The sequence below is a fragment of the Lutra lutra genome, chromosome 16 (genome assembly GCF_902655055.1).
Source record: "Lutra lutra chromosome 16, mLutLut1.2, whole genome shotgun sequence".
NCBI lineage: Eukaryota > Metazoa > Chordata > Mammalia > Carnivora > Mustelidae > Lutra > Lutra lutra.
The window spans coordinates 14,656,199-14,680,159 of NC_062293.1; the positions used below are offsets into that span (position 1 = coordinate 14,656,199).

The 23,961-nt window shown below is 46.3% G+C and overlaps 1 protein-coding gene across 4 annotated transcripts in view; it reads left to right on the forward strand.

Moving 5' to 3' along the window:
- TEX2 (testis expressed 2) overlaps positions 1 to 23,176 on the forward strand; it is a 105,212-nt gene extending 82,036 nt beyond the window's left edge. For 3 of the 4 annotated variants that reach the window (XM_047706754.1, XM_047706753.1, XM_047706752.1), the window contains 6 exons: positions 1,820 to 1,919; positions 10,452 to 10,584; positions 15,637 to 15,762; positions 17,684 to 17,893; positions 19,832 to 19,952; positions 21,518 to 23,176. In XM_047706754.1, coding sequence (XP_047562710.1) covers positions 1,820 to 1,919; positions 10,452 to 10,584; positions 15,637 to 15,762; positions 17,684 to 17,893; positions 19,832 to 19,952; positions 21,518 to 21,640 — 813 coding nt within the window. In that variant the 3' untranslated portion in view covers positions 21,641 to 23,176. The remainder of the gene's footprint in view (positions 1 to 1,819; positions 1,920 to 10,451; positions 10,585 to 15,636; positions 15,763 to 17,683; positions 17,894 to 19,831; positions 19,953 to 21,517) is intronic. The other variant, XM_047706756.1, reaches the window with a different exon arrangement.
- The last annotated feature ends 785 nt before the right edge of the window (positions 23,177 to 23,961 follow it).

The following is a 23,961-nucleotide window of genomic DNA, read 5'->3' on the forward strand; positions in this document are numbered from 1 at the left end:
CTGGGTATTCAAGTGATACTAATAGACAGTCTGGGGCAAGGGTGCAAGAATTTGGCTACATTCTTGACCAAGTAACATTCTGTGGGCTGATTGGGAGGCCAATCACCATGTAACATTGATGCCTTAGAAAAAGGTTTTCCAAACCCAGCAACTACCAGTTCACAATGTGCATTTGAGTACTCTCTTTGGTCACGCTCTGTTCATCACAGACATTGTAACTGACCGACCCACCCCTGCAGAAAAGCAAAGAGGGAGTTCTCTGGTGAATCGTCAAAGTGTATGTCTTTGACAACCGGAGAGCTCCAGCCAAAATAGGCATTAAATCCATGCCTGGCTAAATGCTGCCTCGTTTTATGGGAAATGTTCCGTGTATATTTATTTAAAAAAAAAAAAAAATTTGATGCTGGTAGAAAAACAGGGTGCTCATTACAGGTGCCAGTGTCGTGGGAATCTCACATTTAAGGACACTGCTGCAGGTTAGTAGGGAAAGTATTCAGTGTGTTCAGTAAGACGCCCGACAAGCCATTGGGGGGAAAAAAATTAAGGTGGATCTGTAATTATATCTTACACTGAAATGGGGAATGGACCACAGGTTTAAAAAAATAACAATATATACACATACCTAAATTCAGGTGAAAGAAACAGATGAATTAATTCTGTAGTCTTGAGGCAAAGTAGAAATTTCTAAGCATGATATAAATACTCAAGTTATTTCCTTTAGAGCAGTTCCTATGACACTGTATTATTGGGGGTCGCAGCAAGAAACAGATGGCACTCTCAAGTAGCGTCACCTGAGAGGAGAGTTCATTAAGGAAAGATTTATAAATGTGTGGGCCAATGTAGAGAAACTGAAAGGGCTGGGGTAGGACCAAAGCTGGCAGCAGTGGGAGCTGTTAGTACTCCCTGTAGGGGCAAAAGTGGGAAGGAGTTACCAGACCTTGGGGCAGCATGGCCGTGTGGAGGTTGGTTGCCTGTCTGACAGGAGCCATGGCCTTCAAGAGAGGGAGGGGACAACTACCTGACAACATTCTTCCGCATTACCTCCCATCTTCCCTGCCCATTGGTGTTTCCCATTGGCCAAGCAACCAGAAGCCAGAGGGCGGGAGAACCCATCCACATGGTTTGCACAAACTAGCCTCTCAGGGGAACTCAGATCTAGGCCGGGGGCAAACAGAAAATGTCCAGCACTGGGTCAAGGGATGTGATTCTCTTTTTTCCCAAGGATTTAAATAAATACTGTGAGTTTGCCTGTCAGACATGCTGTAGCAATTTCTGAACTCCTCCCTCGTCGTCTAAGAGGGATCCACTGCTCCACATACTCTGGCCAGCTCCAGGCATTGTTAACCTGACCAGCATGGCTGGTTCTACCTCCTCGGTCTGGTCCTCCGGCAACGGCATTCTTCACCGAAGCCTTCACCGACTTCCTTGGCCAAAATAGCCACCCCACCCTATACCCCGGCTCCCTCTGTCCTACCACTTGCCTTACTCTCTGGAACACTAATCACTCTCTCAAGTTATCTATCTATCTATCTTATTTATTTATTTACTTGTTTATAATAAATAAGATTACAAATAAATTTATCCGTTTATTTATCCGTTTCTGCCTCTCCAACAAAAACCCCATGAGAGCAAGGACCTTGCCTGATTGCCCACAGTTCTCTCTGTAGGATGATGCCTAATATGCTATACATGCTCAATAAGTTTCAGTTAAGTGAATGTGTCCCCAAAACCTTGACCTTGACTCTTACCGAGCGGATGCTGAATTCTAACATTGACCAGGTTACTAACATCTCATTCATTGTTTCCTTCTCTCCTCCAGCTCCCCTACTTTATGAATGAACTAACTCTGACGGAACTTGACATGGGGGTGGCTGTGCCAAAAATCCTTCAGGCCTTCAAGCCTTACGTTGATCACCAAGGTAACTCGAGCAGAGAACTGACCATTTGTGTGCAGGTCGAAATGTCTCCATCACTGCAGATGGATCACCGAAGCTTTGTGTTGGGAGGGCTTCGGGGACAATTTAAGCATCTGTCTTATGTTGATTATCTTTTGTTGGGAACAGTCACAGCCTTCAACTGATGGGCAACAGATCAGGAATAGATCCCCCCCCTAATTCTTCTAGTCTCTCAGATCCCTGCCAGTCCCCCCAGCCCAGACATGCTCATGTACCTGTTGATGGGGCTGGGCTCTTGTGTGATTCAGAAAATAGCCCCCGTCCCTCATGGCCTCGCGTGTGTGCCCCCCACAGCCCTCATCTCTCACCAGGAGCTGCTGCTGCTCCATCTGCGTTCACGCCTTTGCCTTGCCCCAACTTCTAGGTTGCAGGTTCTTTGACCTTCATGTTTTACATCTTGCCTTCCTTCCCACGCCTAGTAGGTGCTCAGGACATGTTTAAGAAATGAAGACAAGGGCGCCTGGGTGGCTCAGTGGGTTAAGCCGCTGCCTTTGGCTCAGGTTATGATCTCAGGGTCCTGGGATCGAGTCCCGCATCGGGCTCTCTGCTCGGCGGAGAGCCTGCTTCCTCCTCTCTCTCTGCCTGCCTCTCTGACTACTTGTGATCTCTCTCTGTCAAATCAATAAATAAAATCTTTAAAAAAAAAAAAAAAAAAAAGAAATGAAGACAAATGTCAGCAATATTTTGAGAGTAGAGCTCTCTGCTGGGGGAAGGTGCTCAGGTTTGATTTTGAAGACGCTCTCCGGACACAGTATTTATACCTACTCTGGTGGGTTGGGGACAAGAAGAGTTGATTAGGATGTATAGTGTTTAAGTAAATTATGACGCGAAGATTTACATGTATTTTGTGGCACGTGGTTTTAAAAGGACCATGATGGAAAATTTCATACAGAGGAGTGGGGTGAAAAGAGGCGTGGGCCAGACAGGCCAGAATAGTCCGTGAACAGGCAGGAAAATCTCCCCACCGTGGAAGCAGTCGACTTCTTTTCTAGAGTATTCCTTTCCCCGTGTACCTCTTTCCGCCTAAACTGGAACGTCATTCCTCAAAAGGTACGGGAGGAAATACTTACAACTTTCCAAGAGTGACGTTTGTTTTGAAGTAAGTGTTCTTTATAAATTTATAGATTGCAGTGTCTACTTTTGTCTCTGTATGGCTGCATTGGATAGCTCTTAAATCATGCTTGGTGAAATCATTTTCTTTGTTTGATGTAAATACAGAGATTTTTTCCTAGCCCTACAGTTAGCAACTCTGATTATCTCCGTAGCGATATATCAGCTGACAGCAAGCCCCTATTTCCGTGTTTTTAGCATTTCGTGGATTTCAGAGATAGACCAGAGTGTTATTTACAAATCCAAAAGTCCAATATCTGCATGTTGAGGTCACCTGTAACCCCTGGATCCTGTCTACACTTTGATAAATCTGTGAGCTCCTGGATTTGGCGAATTTCTGGTGCACTGAGGGTAAAACTAGAAAAGATAATCTGTAAATGGTTTAGCTAGAGTTCTTTTAACCACCTGTGAAATTTTAAAAGATGCATTATTTATGTGTTGAGTACCTGGCTAGGATCTCCACCTCATCTGTATGCAAGGGGCTGCCTGCCTTTCTTCCTCTGGCTCTGGTGGGCTCTGGGCTCCCCTTTGTTCTTTGCCTCTTTAGGGATTGACTTGTAACGAGCTGGTAAATGATCAGCTAACATGCACCTCCACAGAGTCAGGCTTAAGGAGAGTAAATAACATGTGGACATGCTCTATTTCCTAATGTGTTAGCAGTTTCTTATCTCTGTCCTTTGTTGAATTAGTAGAAATTTCCAGCAAGAAAGAAGCCACAGCTGGGCTTTGCCGCATCTCACAAGTGTCCCCTGTAGCTTTGAACTCTGCGGACTCCCAGGGCAGCTTTGTCAGGCTTTGAGGGAAATTCACCAAATGCCTAAGTCTCTTTCCTCTTCCTCTGGAGCAAGACATTTCACTACGCAGATCAAAGCTTTGCCAGTTTTTAATCCATTTGAGGCTTATTTCAATTCACTCCTTTCAGGGCAAGTTTTAGACATCTGCCTGCTTATGTAACAAGGGAAGAAATGTTATGAAAGGAGTAATAAAAGACATAAATAAAGCCTGTGGGTTTTAAAAGTTTGATCAAATTTGGTTTCTCCAAGTCAACAAAGGATGCATGTGGTAGTTAAAACAGAAATAAACGTAAAGGAAATGTTCTGTTTTGGATTCCATTGCTCTAAGGTAAACTTTTCTTTGAAGGAAATGAAAATCAACAGTGATTGGCTAAAACTGATGCTGAGAAGCAGAGCTTACCTTGCGGGGGAAATGCAGGCCCGTAGAATAAGGCTCCCACAGCACTAGGAGGAGGCACCTCCTGGGGGAATCCCTCCCCTCCATGCACACGCACACATACCCCTTTCTTTTCTTTCTTAAGTGTTTCCTAACTTGTGCGGGTTTTTTGGAGGCACATGGCTGGGGAAATGGAGGAGGGTGGCTATTCGGGCGAGCTGGTTGGATCACTCCATCCTCGGGATGAGGAATGAGCTGTGGTTCTGAGCATAGCTCTAGGGCCAGGCTTTGGGATTCAGGGCTCTGGGGTCTGGGGCAGGTTCTGTCCACCCCGCTAACCTCTCTCTCCAGGGAGGAGACTAGGACTCTGTAGACTAGGCTGGTCTGAGGACTGAGTGAGTGAGTGTGTGGAGGCTCCTAGAAGCCCAGTGTGATAAGTGCTGGCTTCTGTTACTTTTACCACCCGTTGTGGCCCCTGCGCTGCTGCCCCTGGAGACTTTAGAATGTGGGCGGGTATGGTGCCCATTTGACCCATTTTACAGGAATAAATGGAAAGAAAAAGGCCATTCTCATGTGTTGAGGCCTTGCCACTAAAAGGAGCAATGTCTATAGTTCTGAAATCACCTGTTGGCCACCATGGGCCTGTCTGAGTCCCAGGACACACAGCTGGTGTCTCAGGTTGAATGACCGCCTTTCCCAGGGTCGTCTTCACTCCCCACCAGAGGCAGGTGGCTGGGAGATAGAGAAGATCTGTCCCTTGGGAACTGGCTGCGCACCTCGTGCCTCATCTCTGAGCCCTGCTCGCTCCATGCGCACCTCTGACTGAGGCTGTGTGTGGGGGCACAGTGGGCGCAGACGCCCAGGGGAGTACGAGCAGTGCGTGCAGCATGTCAGTCAATGTCAGGATGAACCACGGGTATGCTCTGTGACCCCTCTGGTTCAGATCAGTTCGTTTAGTCTTCACGACCTTTGGCGCACGGTTGTAGGTCTGCAGATAGACACTGAGCGCCCCCCCACAGACAGAGTGCTGTGCTGATTATACCCTGTTTCAAGATACCCAAGTAACAGCCTGAGTTTTGACGAAGGTGTTGGCTTCTGTGGCAGGAGTACCATGTCCCACAGGAACAGGAACCTGGTCCACTTTCAGAGATGTGCTTGGCCGTGACTGATGGTGTCCCCCATCAGCGACTTGTCTTCCGGACCTTAACTTTTAGTGCCTCGTGCCTTTATCCAATGCTGAGACTGAAGGGACTTTGCCACTGAGTATTGCAGAAAACTGGAACCACTGGGACGTGCCCATTCCTTCCACTGGGCCCTTTTGAAGAGCAAATAGGAGAGCAGCAGCCCAGGGCTGAGCACCGTGACAGGGCCAGACCGTGGGGCTCAGTGCTGACAGAGCGGGTCCACCCAGTCTAACCAGATCATGTTGCAGAAAGGAAAAGGACTTTTTTCACGGAAAAGGAGAAAAATGCTGTTTTGGGGGAACTTGGTTGGGGTTCAAGAGAGGGGACTCTGATTTGCAACCAAATCAGTCTTGAGACGTGGAGCTGTTTCTGAGAACAGTTCAGGCAGACAGAATGGCATCTGTCCTAAAAGACACATTGACATACAAGGATTGCTAGTTTTCTGTGGTACATGAGCGAGCAGTATGGCACCAGGAACAAAACAGTCACTGGTATGCTTTTCCCAGAACCTCTAACTCCCAACATCTGTTCTTGGTCATATATTATTAAATGTTCCATTTTAAGAAGTTTGTTCTTTGGATACCAAATGTTGCCTCTCAAAGTGAAAAATCAACCAGTAATAGTTACAATGAGAGAGAAATGGAGGAGCGGATAAGGGCCCAGCTCAGACAGGCAAGGCTTTGGGTTCTCTTACCCCTTCTAAGCGGCAGGTACCCTGTTAAGCCCACTCCAGTGAGACGGATGCCTTTTTGCTATTTTAGTGGTAATAAAACAGTGGGCTCCTGAGTGAAATTATTAGGTTTGTGGGGCCACAGTTGGACTGTTCCTGAGGCTGTGGCATCTATCAAATAGAACACCAGGGAAGGCTGAGGGACCCTTAGTCTAGTTGTCCCTGGTGACACACACTAAGGCATGCTCATCTCTCCTGGCGCCATGGCCAGTCTGCCCCAGGTGGTCCCCGCCATCTTTATTCGTCTTCGAGCATCAGGTGCCTGAGGGTGGGGATTTATCTCAGGGTTTGCTCGGACATCTTACCCTGAGAACTCGAGGAACATTTTGGGTGGAGCAGGCTGTAACTTCTGCTGCAGTCTCCCTCTGAGTGGCGATGATGGTAACCAATCCTGCCCTCAGCTGAAGAGTGGAAAAACCACCATCTGAGCTCCTCACAGCTCCTGGCATGAAAATCGACTGAAGTTGTCTTTGTCAGTGTGTTCCCCATGTTGCCAAATGATGTGCTGGTTTCATAGAGTCTTGGTGGTAATCAGCTGCCACTCTTCACCTCGTGTGTGTGTGTGTGTGTGTGTGTGTGTGTGTGTGTGTGTGTGTGTGGTGGGGGAAGATCTGTTAGGGATTCAACATCCCTCCATCCCCCTACCTGAACTCAGATGTTGAAGCCCTAACCTATAACATGGTGGTACCTGGGCTTCGAGGGGTGACTAGGTTTAGATGAGTTCATGAGGGAGGGGTCGTGATGATGGGTTTTAGGAGCAGACGTCAGCAGGCTCTGTCTGTCTGCCATGTGAGGACGACACAGTGAGAAGGTGACCTTCTGTAAGCCAGGAAGAGAGCTCTCACTAGGAACTGAAATGGCCAGCACCTTGATCTTGGACTTCCAGCCTCCAGAACTGGGAGGAAAAAAATGCCTGTTGTGTAAGCTGTTATGGCAGCCCCAGCAGACTCACTTAGACCCTCTGTCTTCATGGTCTTTCTGGAGAACCTCTGCGTGCACTGACGGCCTTCCTCCTGTTGAGCGGCTTAAAAAATTATCCCGCTCAACTTCTGGTTTTTGTCCTTGAGCGCTACCAAGAGCAGATGGTTACAGAAAGCAGCATTTCAAATGAAATGCCTCATAAAAGAGTCTTAACATTTGTCAGGAGCATAAAAGAAAAACCTCTGGGACCACATTCCCATAGACGAGCCGCAGTCAGCTCAGTCCAAGCTCGGACGCCACCCGTGGAGCCGCGTGTGTCCCCGTCCTCACACTGTTGACGTGCTTGTCTGCAATGGGAAGACAGCCTCCCCAGGAGCTGTGAATCTCATCTTTCGGTCCCACAGGCAGGTGCCTCCTGACTCACCCGTTACATAACCGCTCGGTCTCAGCGCCAGGTTGTGTGTGCTGCAGGGTTTTCGGGGTGCTCTTTGGCTCGCTGAATCATTGTCACAGAAGCAAGTTTTTCTTTGCACCTAATGCTAAAATAGTCTCCTTACCCTCATCTAAATGCAGGCGTGTCATAGTAAAGTAATTTGTTGGAATGGTTGCAGTTGAGATCTGTTTTCAAAAGTTGTCAAGCCATTCTTGATTTCTTCCGATTCTTCCTGAGAACGGGGGCTGAACAAGGCCATGGGGGTGGGTCTGTTGGGACGCATACAATGATGTAAATCAGACCCCGTTCCTCACGCAGAGACTTGGTCAGAGCGTGCATGCTTCGTGCCCTCCCCAGCCCAGACAGGGCTCTCTGCCTGCCCGGTGCCCCCTTGGCCCAGCGGCCTCCTGTGGTCTGGTCCCCCTCTGCCATGGCAACGGCAGGAAGCTAGGTGGGCACAGAGAGTCCTGAAGGCAAGGAAGTGGGCTGGTGACAGCAGAGAGAGGGAAGAGCCTTGGCTGGAAGGACCCAGCCCTCCCCATGAAGAGGCAGTGCAGTCCCTCTTGTGCTCATGAGGAGGCTGGTGAACAGAGGTCTAGAAACTTCCAGTGGAGCTCAAGCACTGGTCCGAGTGAGAGCGCTCCACATGCCCCTTCCCTCTGCCTGCCTCCCCTCAGCTCCTGGCAGAGGGGGCGCTGGCCCACAATTCCCTGGGGGGGTGTCACAGTTACCGGGGTGTAAGCCAGCAGCGCCCTAAGCCATAGCCTTGTCCCCTCATTTAAAAAACAGACAAACAAAACCACCTACTTGACAAGAAGTAAAATTCTGGTGCCTTTATTAGAACAATCCTCAAAGGCACTACATACTATTAATATTTATTAGAAACCTGACCAGGATTTTCAGAAGTTATTTCTGAATACAGACAGCAGCCAGGTAGTTGGAGCCCATCGATTCTCAAGTAAAAAAAAGGTGGAGATATTCTACAATAATAAGTATCTTCTTTTTTTTTTTTTTTTAAGATTTTACTTATTTATTTGACAGAGATAAAGAGATCACAAGTAGGCGGGGGGTGGGGAGGCAGGCTCCCCGCTGAGTAGAGGGCCCACTGTGGGGTTTGATCCCAGGACCCTGAGACCATGACCTGAGCTGAAGGCAGAGGCTTAACCCACTGAGCCACCCAGGCGCCCCTACTTATTATTTTTTAATAATCTCTACTAAATGTGAGGCTCAAACTCATGACCCTGAGACCAGCAGTCTCCTACTCTTCCAACTGAGCCACCCAGGCACCCCGATAAGTATCTTCTTTACTGATGTTCTATCTATATTGAGTTTAAAGCCTGTTCGTATCTAGCCTTTGCCCTGTTCCCTTTCCACCGGAAGTGATTGGTGACTGTCTTCATTAAAGCCGATGTACCCTTTGTTTCCAGTAACAGTACCTTTGAAGAGCAAGTTAATTGATGACTTTTTATTAATTTAAGCAAGCAATAAAACAGATTTGTGAGCTGCCACAAACAAGACAGTCGCATTGAGCTGCCTATCACTTAATATCATTTGTGGAAAACAGTTACCTTCAATTATGATAAAAAGAATTTTGTTGAAAACAAAAATGGGACTCCTTCCGCCTTTAGTGAGGAATTACACCATTAGTGCCTCTTGAGGTGAAGCAGAGCTTTCATCTGTAAAGGTGGCCAAATGGGGGATTGGTTATTTACTGTAATTGCTTGAAAATCCTGCTGTGTGTCAACGATGGTTTTAAATTAGTTTCCTGCTTCCTTTTCAATGTTGTCATGCATCTTATGAGGATCTATAAAGTTGATAAACATTTAAATACCCACTTGAGGGATCCCACGTTGATTGAAAGTCCGTGAAGTATTATGGAACCCTGAGTCTGAACACTCACGGCATAGCATGTTCTACCCCCAAACCCCAGAGTCCTGGTGTGGAAGGTCGGGAGATGGTCCCTGATGGCATTGTGGCCTTCTGGTCAGTGGCCACTTCTGTCGGTGGCCCATCCCAGTGCAATTCCACAAGGCTGAGAGCCTCTTACATACGAGCTCACTGACACTGGTGTCTTTTGTAAAGAACAGTGTTTTCGGTTTTGTTTTTTTTTTTTTTTTTAAGGATTTTATTTATTTATTAGAGAGAGAGAGCACACAAGTAGGCAGAGAGTCAGGCAGAGAGAGAGGGGGAAGCAGGTTCCCTGCCGAGCAGAGAGCCCGATGTGGGGCTCCATCCCAGGACCCTGAGACCATGACCTAAGCCGAAGGCAGAGGCTTAACCGGCTGAGCCACCCAGGCGCCCCAAGAACAGAGTTTTAAACTAAGTTACCAAGAGGTTACCCTACCTTATCCAGGTAATTCTGGGGCTTGAATGTGAATTCTTTTGCGCATTACTAAGCAATTTCCAGAAAGAAAAGGGTGCTAACGATGTTTGTCCCTCTCCTTATCATCCTGAGCTCAGTCTGAAGCATTTCCTGTGCCCCATTCCCCCACCATGAGATCATTTGAAGGCAGTGGTTCTCACACGCATCTTTAAAGAATAGCCCAGCATTCAGTGAGGTCTCTGCACCTCTCTTCTGCCTCATAACTGGCTGGGAATCAGCAGGCCTTGTCCTGGCTTTGCCCTGGGTCAAGCCATCCTCCTAAGTGGGATTGTATTTTCCTACTACATGTGAGAATGAACCCAGAGAACAGGACGCCTCCAGCACTCACAGGTGCACTGAGCTCCCCGTTTTAATGGATATTCACGTGTTGGCAAGTTAACAATCGCTTGAACCCTTTCCAGGAGGACCTCCTCTTGCACGCATGGGTAGTCAGGCGATATAAATCTACAGATTTTCAATGTGATACCTACTTCGATACTTTAAAATACATATTTTTATACTGTCATCTATAGTCATGTTTTTCTGGGGTGAAAAAAAAACTTCTGTTTTTTCACCATTTCTCCAGGACTCTGGATCGATTTGGAAATGTCCTACAATGGGTCCTTTCTGATGACTCTCGAGACCAAAATGAATTTGACCAAACTAGGTAAAGAGCCTCTTGTTGAAGCCCTGAAGGTTGGAGAAATTGGCAAAGAAGGGTAAGGGGCCGTATGAATTTACTAATCCAACCCTGGGGAACCAACCTCTCCCTCTAGTCTTTGAGAAACAGCTTAGATGTGTTGTAGCCTTAGATGATGAGTGAGTTTCCGGGCAAGTGCTTCCGGACCAGAGAGGATTTCAGGGGATTATTCCCTGTTTTCATCCCCACCTCTGCTCAGCGCCTTGTGACCTCGGTGTTGCCGGTGGAGCGCACAGCATCAATTACCCAGAAAGCATCACTGACCCAGACCTGTAGGGCAGGCTCATCTGCACAGTAAAATGCTCTGTGAAGAGAATCATCATCCAGAAACTTCTCCTTCAACTTGCAGCCCCAGACAGCATTGTGTGGGCAACACTAAGGGCCTTAGGGGGTCTATCTGCTTTAATCACAGAGTCTGAATTATTTCTAATAAGACAATTAATTTTGCAGCTGACACGGTGCTCCTAAAGTGTTTTGAGATGTATTTTCCTTAAATAATACAATATTGATTTGCCTAGTAGTGAATTCTTCTCTTTGTAGAAGGTCTTAATTCTGATGCCCAGAGTTTGTCTGATTTGGTGAATATTTCAAATTCGTGAGATAGTTAATGAAGGTTAGTTTTTTCCCCCTTAGATGCCTAGAATGGGTAAGCTGGGACTTTACATTCCCATGTACCTTAAAATGACTGCCTCTGATCACAAATTTAAATTATGGTATTGTTTTGACCAAACTAAAAATGCTGAGTAGGATCTGCTTCTCACATTTTTATCCCTTTGGCATGGAATTAACAGTACATTGACAGGAAAACCCCACAAGGAGCCACCTTCTCAAGGTCTAGATAAAAGACACACACACTCTTAGATTTTTGCTTAGTTACGATGCTGACTAATGCGTATATTCATACATGCGGTCACAGCAGATGGGGGGGCTCATACATTTGAGTATGTGCTTTTACTTAGATTATTCTGATTTAATGAAATAATTAGAGAATTTCCCCACCTGTATGCAATCTAACCTGTATCTGTGCTATTTTCCTTTCATTTTTCTGCTATTTGTTAAAATGTGTTTGGATTCGGCAATCTGTGGATTGTATTTTCTGGTGAGTGGTGTTTATCAACTCTCCGTGTAGCATTTCATACCCTGTAGGTGCTGAGTCTTGTTTTGGTCCCATGTGACGCCACTAGGAAGCTTGTCCTTTCATCATGTTCCTGGACAGAAAGGCTTAGTGTGTAGACCTAAGAGGATTGAGGTCAGAGTCTATAAGAGGCTTTCCTGGGAGGGAAAGTCTTGCCAACTTCCCTGATCTGAGTTGCTGGGGTTTTGATCTAGGTCTCTAATCAGACTAAGTTTCCTGTGTCTGGACGCCCCCACTGCACTGCCAGGGACAGAGCATACTTCAGTCAGGAGTCCATTCTGGAGACAGCCCTGTGCCAGCACCATTGGTAAGGGGCGTCTTGGGCAGCAGGTGGGGCCCCGACACAGCTAGGTCCCTGAGATCCTGGCCATGTAGGCGTTCCACGTTCACCCTTACTCACATGGCTCTCTTGGCATAATTTCAAGTTCATAAACCTTGGCTGATTAGAGGAGAAATAGGTTTCTGAGCAAGCAGTGTTTCTCCAGACTGCATGGGAAAAAAAAAAATCCTCTGCTTTGGGAATATGGTAGTATGATTTTTGTAGTATACTTCTGAAGTACCATTTTTTTTTTTTCTGGTGGAGTCTGGTATAAAATATCTTGCTTCTTCCTATGAGGGTGTTACCTTATATGTTAATGGGTAATCGGCTGTCATTTAATTTTAAAAGTAAGGAAAAGAGCCATTCCAAAAGTACTTCATTTGGGGAAAAAAAGGCCTGGAAAAATGGACTGTTAATTTTGTTTTTTTGGTTTTTTTTAACATAAAGGACCCCTTTGGGAATCCAAGAGCTCCTTCTCCCTGAAAATGCCTGTGCATATACCTTTTGGGTTCACAATTTCTGGGAGTATTGAGAGCCTCTGAAAGCCCATCCATGACTAAGAATCCAATAATCCCAGAAGTGATTCTAGAATCCACGCCTTCACTTCCTCAGTCCTGAGCGTATTGGAAACGCCCTGAGTCGAAATACCAGGGAGAGAGCAATGTGGTATACATTTTCCTTAACAGTGTATCTCTCCGAAGAGTAGCCTGTGCCAGGGCCTCTGCTTTGTCTCACGGCTTTTTCTCAGTCCCCCTTCAAGTGTCCCAAGTGATTGTGCCCTGGGGGCAGGGGTGTTTCTCTAGAAGATGCTGCTCACCCTGCGGGAAGCCCCGCTGGACTGGTTCCAGCGAGCCAGTCCCCACAGGGGTGCCCCTGCCACCTCCATATTGGGTCACTAGTCCACAGTATATCCCAAACCACCACTATCCCGAAGCTCCTGGTTTTGGGGAGCCAGGTGCCTACAGCCCACCCCATGACCCGGCCTTTCTCTGTGGGTGTGCACACGTGCGTGCCTGGGCCACATGTATGGTGGCCACCTCGCTGGGCTGTCTCATCCTTCACTTACAGTATTTTTTGGAGCTGCCTTTTAGAACTGTCTCTCGAGTCTGTGACATTCTTTTAACTATTTTGAGCATCAGCAAATCATCCTGCTTTGGATCCTGGAGAAATTGCTAGTTGTTCAGAGGCAATGGTGATTATGAGACCAAGAAATAAAATGGTCTGTCCAAGATAGAGCATCAGTGATACAATAATTCACTTTTCCTTATGTGTCTGATTCTAAGCACATGTCCAAAAAGATTTTTAGCAGCGGCAGCAAAACTAGAATTAGCCCTTTAAGGTGGCTTTTTGAAAGGATATCATACTCATCTGGATTCTGAGATGCATATTTTAAAATGAGGCTTATTACGTTATAGCGTTCTTATACAGGAACATGCAGTGTATCTTTCTCTGAAGCTCATGTTGTCATCATGAGATCATTAAATGCACATTCAGTTACAAAACTATCTGTCAAACACAGAGTGACACATTTAATTAGCTGGTGCCATGCAGAGGTACCATTTAAGGATTTAAGTATCTGGTGCCATGTAGAGGTACCGTTTGTTCAAAATCACAATTTGATGTCACCCGGTCTACTTTAACTGATAGGGTGTTGTCTCAGTGACTAACTTCAAGCCACAGAATGTTTCCTGTTCTCTGGTCTGCAGAGGGTTAATTTGGGAACCTGAGAGCTCTTTGCAGTGCTCAGCCTTTGGCATCTTCTGCTTCAGGCCTGGGGGCTGCCAGATGACAAGTACCAGTGGGGACAGGAGGGGCTGGGGGCTCAGAGGGTCTCACCGCAGCCCCAGATCGCAAGGCAGCTTTCTGTGCTGCGCGGCTGAGGAACAGCTTCCTGAGCCATGAGGACACAGACGCCTCGCCTGCTAGCGCTGGGTCTGTGAGCCAGGGAGCCCGGGCGCTGTGCTGCTGGCCGAGCAAAACAGACGTCTCAGGTGGCCGTGTGACCCTCGGGGATTTGCCTCCCTGACTTTCCTCAGGCCAACCCCCAGCTTGGGCTTTCTTGGGAATACTATTTTGCTATGCACATTTTATATAAAAGAAGATCTCTGTGAGGGCCGCCTGACCATGGGAAGCTCTGCCATGGCTTTGTGAGCAACGGGCGCCCATAAGCATTCCCGGACTAGCCCAGACGCTGATGGAAGGAGGCGGAGTCAGTCCGGTCCTGTCCGCTTGGCCAGGGACAGGAGGCTTTCCTATCTGCAGGGGGAGCTTCCCTTTAACTGTATGCTCAAGCCTGTTGGCTGAAACAGCTGGCTCTTGTGTTTCCGAGCTGGGCTTGGGGAGGAGCCGGGTGTCCTGCCAGGGAGGACACTTGCGAGGTCTTCTTACAGCCCGGCTCCTGTTCAGGGGTGAGGACTTCAGCCCCACCCTTCCAGGGCTGGGGCCTCTGCTGGCCCTTCAGGTCTGCACTCATGTGTGTACTCTGCCCTTGGGTGCCCTTGGTCCCCATTGGCCAAGAGATGGCTGCCTCCCCCCGCCCCCCTGCTGTGAGCATCAGAGGAAGACCCCAAAAAGGATTGCACCTGTAGGGATAGCATCTAAGCCCCACTGCCTTCTCCTATCCCGGTAATTTTGTCCTGATCAAAAATACGAGGCCTTGCCTCTGCTTTGTGACCATTTGGTTACTTAGTAGTGTTCAAAGACTGATCTGTCCCTTGTTCACTTCATCCCAGTTAAGTGTCTGAACCTCAGAGATGGACCCAGCCTCTCTGCTTCTCTGAAGCAAAGCCGCCATCCAGGGAGGGAACTGCCTTTCATGGGACCAAAGCTCAGCCAGGAACCCCGCCCTATGCCATAGAGGGGCACTTGCCCCTGCTGGGGGTCTAGTAACCCCCCTGCCTCTGGATGCTGAGTATCCAACCTGGAAGGATTAATGAAGGACTTTGCTCCTTGGTGAGGCTTCATATTACTTTATTTTTAAAATGGTTTTTTAATTTGTATTTCTCCAGGAAACTTCCAGGGTTCTCCCATCAGTTGCTTCCCAGAGTCCCTTGAGATTTGTCTCTTGTGATTGTTGAGATTTGTCACTTTTTCTATGGCCTTTAGGAGCTAAGGCAGGTATGGGGTAGGCTACGTAGTTTCACTAGAAAGGAGTCTTGAGTCAAACGAATCTGGAGGCGATGAAGGAAGCATCATAGTTATGGAGCTGAGCTAGAGTCAAGGGACTTGCCTAACATCCCTGTCATGAGTGAGAGGAGGTCATGTCACCAACATAAGCTGTCACCTCCCCACTGCAATCATCGTTCTTTCCATTCTCCCTCCCACTTGGCTCCTGCGCGCTGCTGATGAGGTCACTGCATTCTGTGTCACACCCCCACCTGTCCTGACGCATGCGCAAGATGGAACTCCTGAGGCCCAAGTCCTGCGTGCTGCTCTCGGGGGACTTGGTGCTGAAGAGTCTCCCGGGTAGCCTGACCAATCCCAAGGCTCTTGGATTGGGCCTCGTCTTTTCTGGATCGGGTGGGGAGAGTGAGGACACGTTTGCGGTGGGGCATGTGTGTTCTCTGTCGAAGCAGAGCCCCATGGGCAGGCTACGGTAGTGACTCTGCCTTCATCAGTTGCAGGCCCAGGGCGTACTGTCTGGCGGACAGCGAGGAGGAGTCCTCCAGTGCTGGCTCCTCAGAGGAAGACGACGCTCCAGAGCCCAACGCAGGAGACAAACCCCTTCTCCCAGGGGCCGAAGGGTGAGTGGATCCAGTTTCCAGGGTCTCCACAGGTCAAGGTGCCAAGTCAGGAGTGAGCTTTCCCCCTCTTCGCAGTAATCTTTCTTACTCCTTCACGTTGAGCGAACGGTTTTTGCATTAAGAACCCAAAGTGGCTTCCAACCCCGGGCCCCACAGCAAAAACACCTGAATAGCTTTCCTGAGCTGAGAAGGTTCCCCCATCAGAACGGCTTTCCCAGGCCATTGAAGAAAACTAGTATTTTCTAAAGATGTTACTTAAATTCAAGTTAGTTAGCATATATTGTATTAATAGCTAATTAAAATAATTAGCATATATTGTATATTGTGTTATTAGCATATTTTGTATTATAATTAATATATTAGCATATACTGTATCATTAGAATTGAGTAATTCATCCCTTGCATGTAAGAAAATGAGGAGTACAGAAGTGAAAGGCCTGCTTGCGGCCAGGGGCACAGCTTATGCAACACCTCCCCCTGGTGTCGGCAGAGGGCACTGCGCCCCCTTGGTCTGGTGGTGTTTCTGTTGGCGCTGCCGGCGCCTTCCTGCAAGACCGGAACACTGGGGGGATTTCTTTGGTGTAGTTCGAAGATGTGGGTCACTTAGCTGATCTTTTGGATCATGAACTTCATTGCCTGTTACTTGGATTATGGAATAATTGGAGCGCTTACACAGCTTCTCCATAAGGAGCTTTTTGTTATTTAAAGTGAGTTGAAGAAACGAAGATTATAAAGACACCAGAGATTGAGAAGCACTTAGTAAGAAAAGAGCAGCCTGTTCGCTTTTGAAATCCAACAGAAGATGGAGAGAGTGTGGACATTTGAGGAGTTGATACTAAAGTTTGTATATGTTATTTAAAACCTACCCTCTTCACCTTCCTAAGAATGACTGCTTTTCCCTATACACACATACTGTGCCTGACACTCTGAAACTCTGGAGGATTGTTAAAAGCAAATATCCTCTCTTCTGAAGGAAGTCGTATGTAGCTAGGACCTGATAGAAAAGCTTGCTTTCTTGGCCTGCTGGCGTGCCAGCTTGATGGGTAGTTTTCTTTAGAAAGGAGTTCTAAGCCCTTTGAAAAGTAGTTGCCACTTAGAGTTGATAATAACATCGCCTAAAAGGCAGTCAAGGGGTGCCTGGGTGGCTCAGTGGGTTAAGCCTCTGCCTTCGGCTCAGGTCATGATCACAGGGTCCTGGGATTGAGCCCCGCATCAGGCTCTCTGCTCGGCAGGAAGCCTACTCCCCCGCTTTCTCTGTCTGCCTCTCTGCCTACTTGGGATCTCTGTCTGTCAAATAAATAAATAAATAAATAAATAAATAAATAAATAAATAAAATCTTTAAAAAATAATAATAATAAAATAAATAAATAAAGGCAGTCAGTTAACTGCCGGATTTTATGTCCCTATCGTTGCAGCATAATTTCTTATTTGATGTGTAGAGATGGGGCGGTTTCTCTAACAGGACGCAGGATTTATAATCAGTCATAGTAGGTGTAGTAGTAAGAGGAGGAGGGAGTAGGAGGACAGGTGAGATGCCTTCTCTGCGCTGGGAGAACTCTGTCTCTCCGTTGGTCATGACGTGGACTCTGTCCACTCTCTGCGGCTTCTCTAATGTAGTAGTTCCTCAGCTGGAGGTTATTTTGCCCCCAGTGGACCTCAAGCGATGTCTGGAGACATTTCTTACTATCATGACTAGGGAAGCATGCTGTTGAGGTCTAGAAGGTTGAGGCCAGGGATGTGGCTAAGCCACTTACAGTGCCCAGAACAGCCCCGAGAACAAAGACTTAGCCAGTCCAAAATGTGGGTGACGCTTCGGTTGAGAAACTCCTGTCTGAAGTGAGGTGAATGCAGAGCCACAGGGTTGGGTGGGGAGAGAGGGCAAAGTTTATTTTAACACCTGTCTGTGTCCCTCATTTAAAGGTATGTTGGAGGTCATCGAACAAGTAAGATCATGAGGTTTGTCGATAAAATTACCAAGTCAAAATACTTCCAAAAAGCAACAGAGACAGAATTCATTAAGAAGAAGATTGAAGAAGTCTCCAACACACCGCTGCTGCTAACCGTGGAGGTGCAGGAATGCAGAGGAACCCTGGCAGTCAACATTCCACCTCCGCCGACTGACCGAATATGGTGCGTACTGCCGGTCACGTGACCCTACATATCCCGCCTGCCTCCCCCCACCCCAAAATGATGGAAAGCGCCCACTCCTGGGCAGAAGCACTCTCAGATGTTCATCATGGAACCTTAATGTCCATTGCAAATCCAGTTCTGCTTTCTTCTGTGAATGGTTGATTCCCATTGAAAGCTTCCCTTCACATGTTTCTCTTCTTGGTCTTCCTCCCCTTGGAAGCCAGCTCTTTCCACCAGTTAGAACAGCCGCCATCTGTAGAGCTCTTATTCTCTGCCTGGCCTGGGGTGTCGCTGCTTCGCCGTCAGTCCTCCCAGCATCCCGCGGAGATGGGTACCACTGTTACCCGCTTATGCATTCAGTAGAGCCCGAGATGCTTAGGGAAGACTCCCTGCGTTAGACCTCCGTGTTAAGGAGGCAGAGCCTCTGCACTTGGTAATTGTGGTAGGCGGTCTAACCAAGGAGTTGTCATCGAATGAACCAGTGGTTCTCAACCCTATCTGTACATCACAGTCAACTGCAGACTTGTTAAAAACAAAGATTTACCCAGCCCCCAGGATCCAGGGCATGGGGCACTAAGCCAGGATTGAGAACCACTGAAAGAACCTATTATTCATGGGTCCAGCAGAAGAAAATCCCTGTCTGTGAACTGCAGTTTAAAATTGACATTCGAGATCCTTTAAAATGTATATAATAAATGTATACAGTGATTGCAGGAGACTTCGTTGTACCAGAAACTATGTTGGCATAAAAAAGATAGCTCTGCTCTATCCTAGAGTTGAAACTGTCATGCTGGTACATATCCCTGGCATTCAGAAGGGTTTATGAGAATGATCAGAAGACAGTTTTTCAGTCGACTAACCATTTGAAGATGATACCAGTGCTTCCCAGTAAAAACTTTAAAATGCCTTTTTAGATTTTATTTTTCGAGGGTAGTATTTTCATTGGAAACAAAAAATGATTGGGAACAAATGAAAAAAGTGGAGGGGAAAAAAAGCCTCTCATCTTACCACCCACAAATAACCATTATTAATATCTTACTGTATAGTCTTCCAAACCTAACAAAAAATATTTTTTTAATAGTAAGAGTTGACACATTTCTTCACTTTCGCGCTTTAAGATGTATTAGTTACAGGTGCCACTGCTTAGTGGAAGACAAAATTAAAGGCTTCTGGGGTCCTACTACCCAGTGCCTTTATTATGAATCCATAAAGTTAAGTATAGATCTTGGGGGTGTTTAGAAATGCTTGTAGCAATTTGACATTTTTGTTGTAATTTTTAGAACATTGATCCATGACAAATGGAAGTTTTTAGGTAGTTTGATAGCACACAGTCTCATGTCTGGATCCTTTGCCAACAGTTCTGAATGCCAGTCTGCTCTACTGGGAAGCCTTAATAAGCATGCTGTGGGGGATGGGATGAAAAAGCAGGTTACAGAATGTTCTCTGTTTACATATGCATGTTAGGAGTGTGGGGGAAGTTGACCCTGGTCCTGTCTTGGGGGTGAGATTCAGAGAGAGGCAGTATCTTTCACATTCTCCTTTGTACACATGTATATTTTGGGGTTTGCAATGTATATATACTACCTTTATTAAAATAGAAACAAAGATCTTTGCTGTTTCAGGAAAAACAACAACAACAACAACAAAAAACCAAACAGAAAATAATGCCCAGGTCAGACTTTTCCAGTAGTGCTTCCTAAATTTCCCAGCTTGTCAGAACTGTTCTCGAATCATCACAGCCTTACACATGGTCGAGGGATGTGGGAGCTCACGATTCCTGTTTGCTGCCTTGAATCATTTCAGAGGGGATTTTCACAGAAGAGAACATTTAGATAGGCAGATAGCCCTGGGTAAATGAACAGTGTTGGGGGTCGGTACTTGTCTACTTCCTCTCTTTGAATCTAAATGTAGTTGTTTACTACTTGTCTTCTTCAAAAGGTACGGTTTCCGGAAGCCACCATATGTAGAGCTGAAAGCTCGGCCAAAACTTGGAGAGAGAGAAGTGACTTTAGTTCATGTGACAGACTGGATAGAGAAGAAACTGGAACAAGAGTTTCAGGTAAACGTGTGGTGTCACCTGGTGTGCGTGTCACCAGAGTCTCAAAGCTCAGGGCAGAACAGAGGTTCTGAGGTCCATCCGGGTCAGGATCTGCTTTTGAGAATCTAATGAAAGCTATGGGCCCTCATCCCAGGAAAGTACCCGTCATGACCAAACTGGCATACCACTTCAGGTACAGTCTCAGAAACCCCGAGCCCTAGCCATAGAACCCCATTAAGTTGTTCAGAGGAAGCCCCAAAGGTGGGTTCGCTAAGCCAGAGCTCATTCTCCAAGCCTGGTTTCCGCTTTCTGCCGCCCAAGCAAATAGTGGTGTAGCCAAGGCCCTGGGATCAACTATCAGGAATTCGAGGCACGGTTGTCTTTTAAGGTGTCATGAATTGGCAAACAATTTACTTTGTAAATGAGTTTCACCTTTTGAAGGAGACCCCTAATTTTGCAGGGGTATATCTTGAGCTCTTGCCTTTAAAAACTTAAATTCATATTTAAAAGATATGGACGAATGTTAACCGAAAACCAGTTTCTGGAAAGCTTAGCAATATCACCAAGTGGAAAAGTACTTTGAACCTAGTGAGGGGAAAGAAAATCTTTAGTTTTTTTCCTTTTCCCTAGATCCTACAATAGGCATTAGAGTGGGTTATCTCTTTCAGGGATATTGGGGTACAAGGAGCACAAAGAAAGGACAAGGGGTGGAGGTTGGCACCTGGGTGTTGTGTTTTGTTTTAATATTTATTTATTTTAGAGAGAGAGTGTGAGGAGGTGCAAAGGGAGAGGGAGAGAATCTCAACCAGACTCCCTCCAGAGTGCAAAGCCCATTGCAAAGCCCAGCTCGAGGCTCTATCTCATGACTGTGAGATCATGACCTCAGTTGAAATCAAGAGTCAGATCCTCAATTGACTGAGCCACCCAGGCATCCTGGCATCTGGTATTTTTGAGGCAAGGTGGGAAGTTGATGGGTAATTGCTACAACCTCCCATAGCCATCTTTTTTTTTTTTGCTTTGTGTATGCTTTTGTAAGAGGGGTGTTCCTGGAGACGGAACGTATTGCCAAAATTCACTTGCGTAAAATTAGTTTATAAACAGGGTAGGCAAAGCACCATTACTATCAATCACTGCTTGTTTTTCTTATGTTCATTATAAAGTAGGATTTCTTTCATTTATAGCTTTGTCTGGTTCTGGGTGAAAAAAATGATCTTACATTTTGTTGCTAAGATTTAAATGAATAAATTCACTTGGGATTTGTGTTCTGGACATAGCAATTTGGAAATACTAAAAGTCCCTGAAGCCGATTCTCTTAAAGTAATGGTGTTATTTATGAATTCATGAGTAATTTTATCGTATGTACATGAAACCAAAGGCTGCTTCTGCCCCAGAGCTGAGTTCTTGAGTTCATGTGCTGATGTGATTCGACTCTTTAAATGTGGCAGAGAAACTAGTTTAGAATGTGCACGGAAAGTTGTTTCATGTGTACTTCTAAAACTTCTCCAAATCTTAAAATGATCAGAACAGAATAGGGTGACACCCTGATTAAAGCAAGCATTCTTCCACGTGGCTATTTCTTTCTACAGAAAGTTTTTGTCATGCCAAACATGGATGATGTCTATATCCCTATAATGCACTCGGCCATGGACCCTCGCTCCGCTTCCTGCCTCCTCAAGGACCCACTTGTGGAGGCTGCTGATCAGCTGTGATGGGTGAAGATCTGACCTTCCCAGCATTAGGAGACCTAGCTCAAGGTGTGGGGTTCTCGGCTGCCATCCGTGCTGTAGCACTGGCCTCTCCTCGTGCCACAGCTTCTGCCCTCTGCCTGCTGGTGCCCATTCCACTGCGAGGTATCATTCCACGCATCTGGGAACTGGTGTCCGGGTTGCCGGCTGCAAAGCTTAGACTCAGCCAAGGGGACTGTGGGACAATCACCACAGTGGACCCAGAGGCTACAGATGACTCAATCCATGGCTTTTTTGAGTCTACCAGTTTTTGTGGCAGCCAGAGCACAGTAAAAGCAAAGCTGTACAACTGGAAGGCTTTCCCTTTGCCTCAACTTCAAAGCTTTTCCTCAGGCAGCCAGTGCACAATGGAACGTTTTCTCACTTCTGCATCTTGTGGGTGATGTAGCCCTCCTTCCCCCCTGAGAATGTCAATTCAGGAACATGTGGAGGGTGGGGAGTGGAATTTTGTGAACCATTTCGTTGATGATAAAGAGATACGCATAGCAACTTTTTTTCATATTGTGCATTTTGGAAGCAAGTAGCCATAGAACACATACACACTAACATACGATCGACAGGGGTGGGGACAGTGGGATTTATGTGAACATTAGGCAAAGCCATGAGATCAAACCATCCCAAGCCTTCTACCAATGAGATACAATCACCTGGTTTTAACTAATCCCAAATTTTCCTGAGACATGAGCATATGTGAAAATGTCAAATACTGCACATAATGAGTGGATTGGGGTCGGGGTAGAGCCAGATCCACATCTTTCTATCAGGCACCTCCTATGTGCTCTGTGCTTTATATAGGCATCTACATGCTTTGTTAATCTGACTGGTTTAGGGTATTTTGAGGTTGTGGGCAGTTTCCTCTTCTGACAGCCAAAACTGTCACCTTTGAGAGTCAAGACCAAGTTTGCTCAACATTAAACACTACATTATCTAAAAATCCATGTGACCTTTCTTTAATGTTGCCAACCTTATTGGTGCATTTGTGTCAGAAATCTTTAGTTTACAAGTTTGGGGGCTCCCTAGTTGTATAATTTGCTTTGAGAAGTACTCTTAAAACACAACTTTTTATTGTTTAAAAAGCTGCATTCAACATCAAAACTACCGTGGGTAACTTTTGATAACTTACATCTGTGGACAAAGCTAATAGTGGTTTTTTAAACAGCACCTTGCCTGAACATGACTTTAAAGAAATTAATATATTGAAATAATATATTTGAATCCTTGATTACTTTAATTGCACCATTAAAACATTTGACTTAAATTATTTGATCATTCCAGTTGGTGTACTGTTCTAATTTCTCAGTGTGTAGGCCGATTTGCCTGTCAGTCCGCATGTCTTGTTCACTGGTCTATAATTCTTGTGCAATAACTAAAGGCAGAGGACTAGATGCACTACTGTGTAAAGAGATTACACATGACTACCCTATTGCACTTAAATAGTATGTGGGGATTTACAATCGCTTGCATTGTTTCACAAAATAAATATCTCAATGTCAAACACTAGATAAGCATCCAAGTTATTTCTACTCAATCCATTTTGGATAATAGAGAATAAACAGCGTGTACAAGTCACTTGGGCACTCAGCTGCCCAAGTAGCTTCCATTTCCTGGGTGACCACCAGATGGGCTAATATTGCAAGGTGGTCCTCACCACACCCTAACATCGTGGATTTTAAGAACCCAAGAGACAGTCTGGTTTCTGCGCTCATCTTAACACCCTCATTAGCCTAGTTAATCCTGTTAACTTAAAGCGCCCTGCACTTAGGATACGCCCAAGTAGTTTAAACACTGCCCTCGTGCATCCTTGCCCTTCAACAGTGCTGCCTTGTGCTCAGAATAGACCTTTCACCTAAACCCGGATGAGAGATGGCACATCACCATCAATCTGGATTGAGAAGGAGTGTGCATTGCATTTACTTGGGTGCCTGATGTGCCCAGTAATGCATGAAATAGATCTTTACAACGACCTTGTTTAGGCTAACTGGGTTAATTTGCCCAAAGCCTTTATCCCATGCTCAGCACAGTATACAAAGACGCAGTTGGCCCTAAATGATAGTTTTCCTAAGTGTGTTGCTGCTACACCTTAGCCAGGCTAGTTTCCAAATTCATGCCGCATCAAGACTGAAACCGGTTCCTGTGAAGTATACCGGGGCTCTTATACTGCTTATTTAGCAACCCCCGCCTTTCAGAGGCCATCCACGCCACGGTTAATCACGTCTCCAGGATCACGGTCAGGAACGTGCGGGGCACTGAGTAGCAAATTGTACAGGATCCCCGACGTCTCTCTC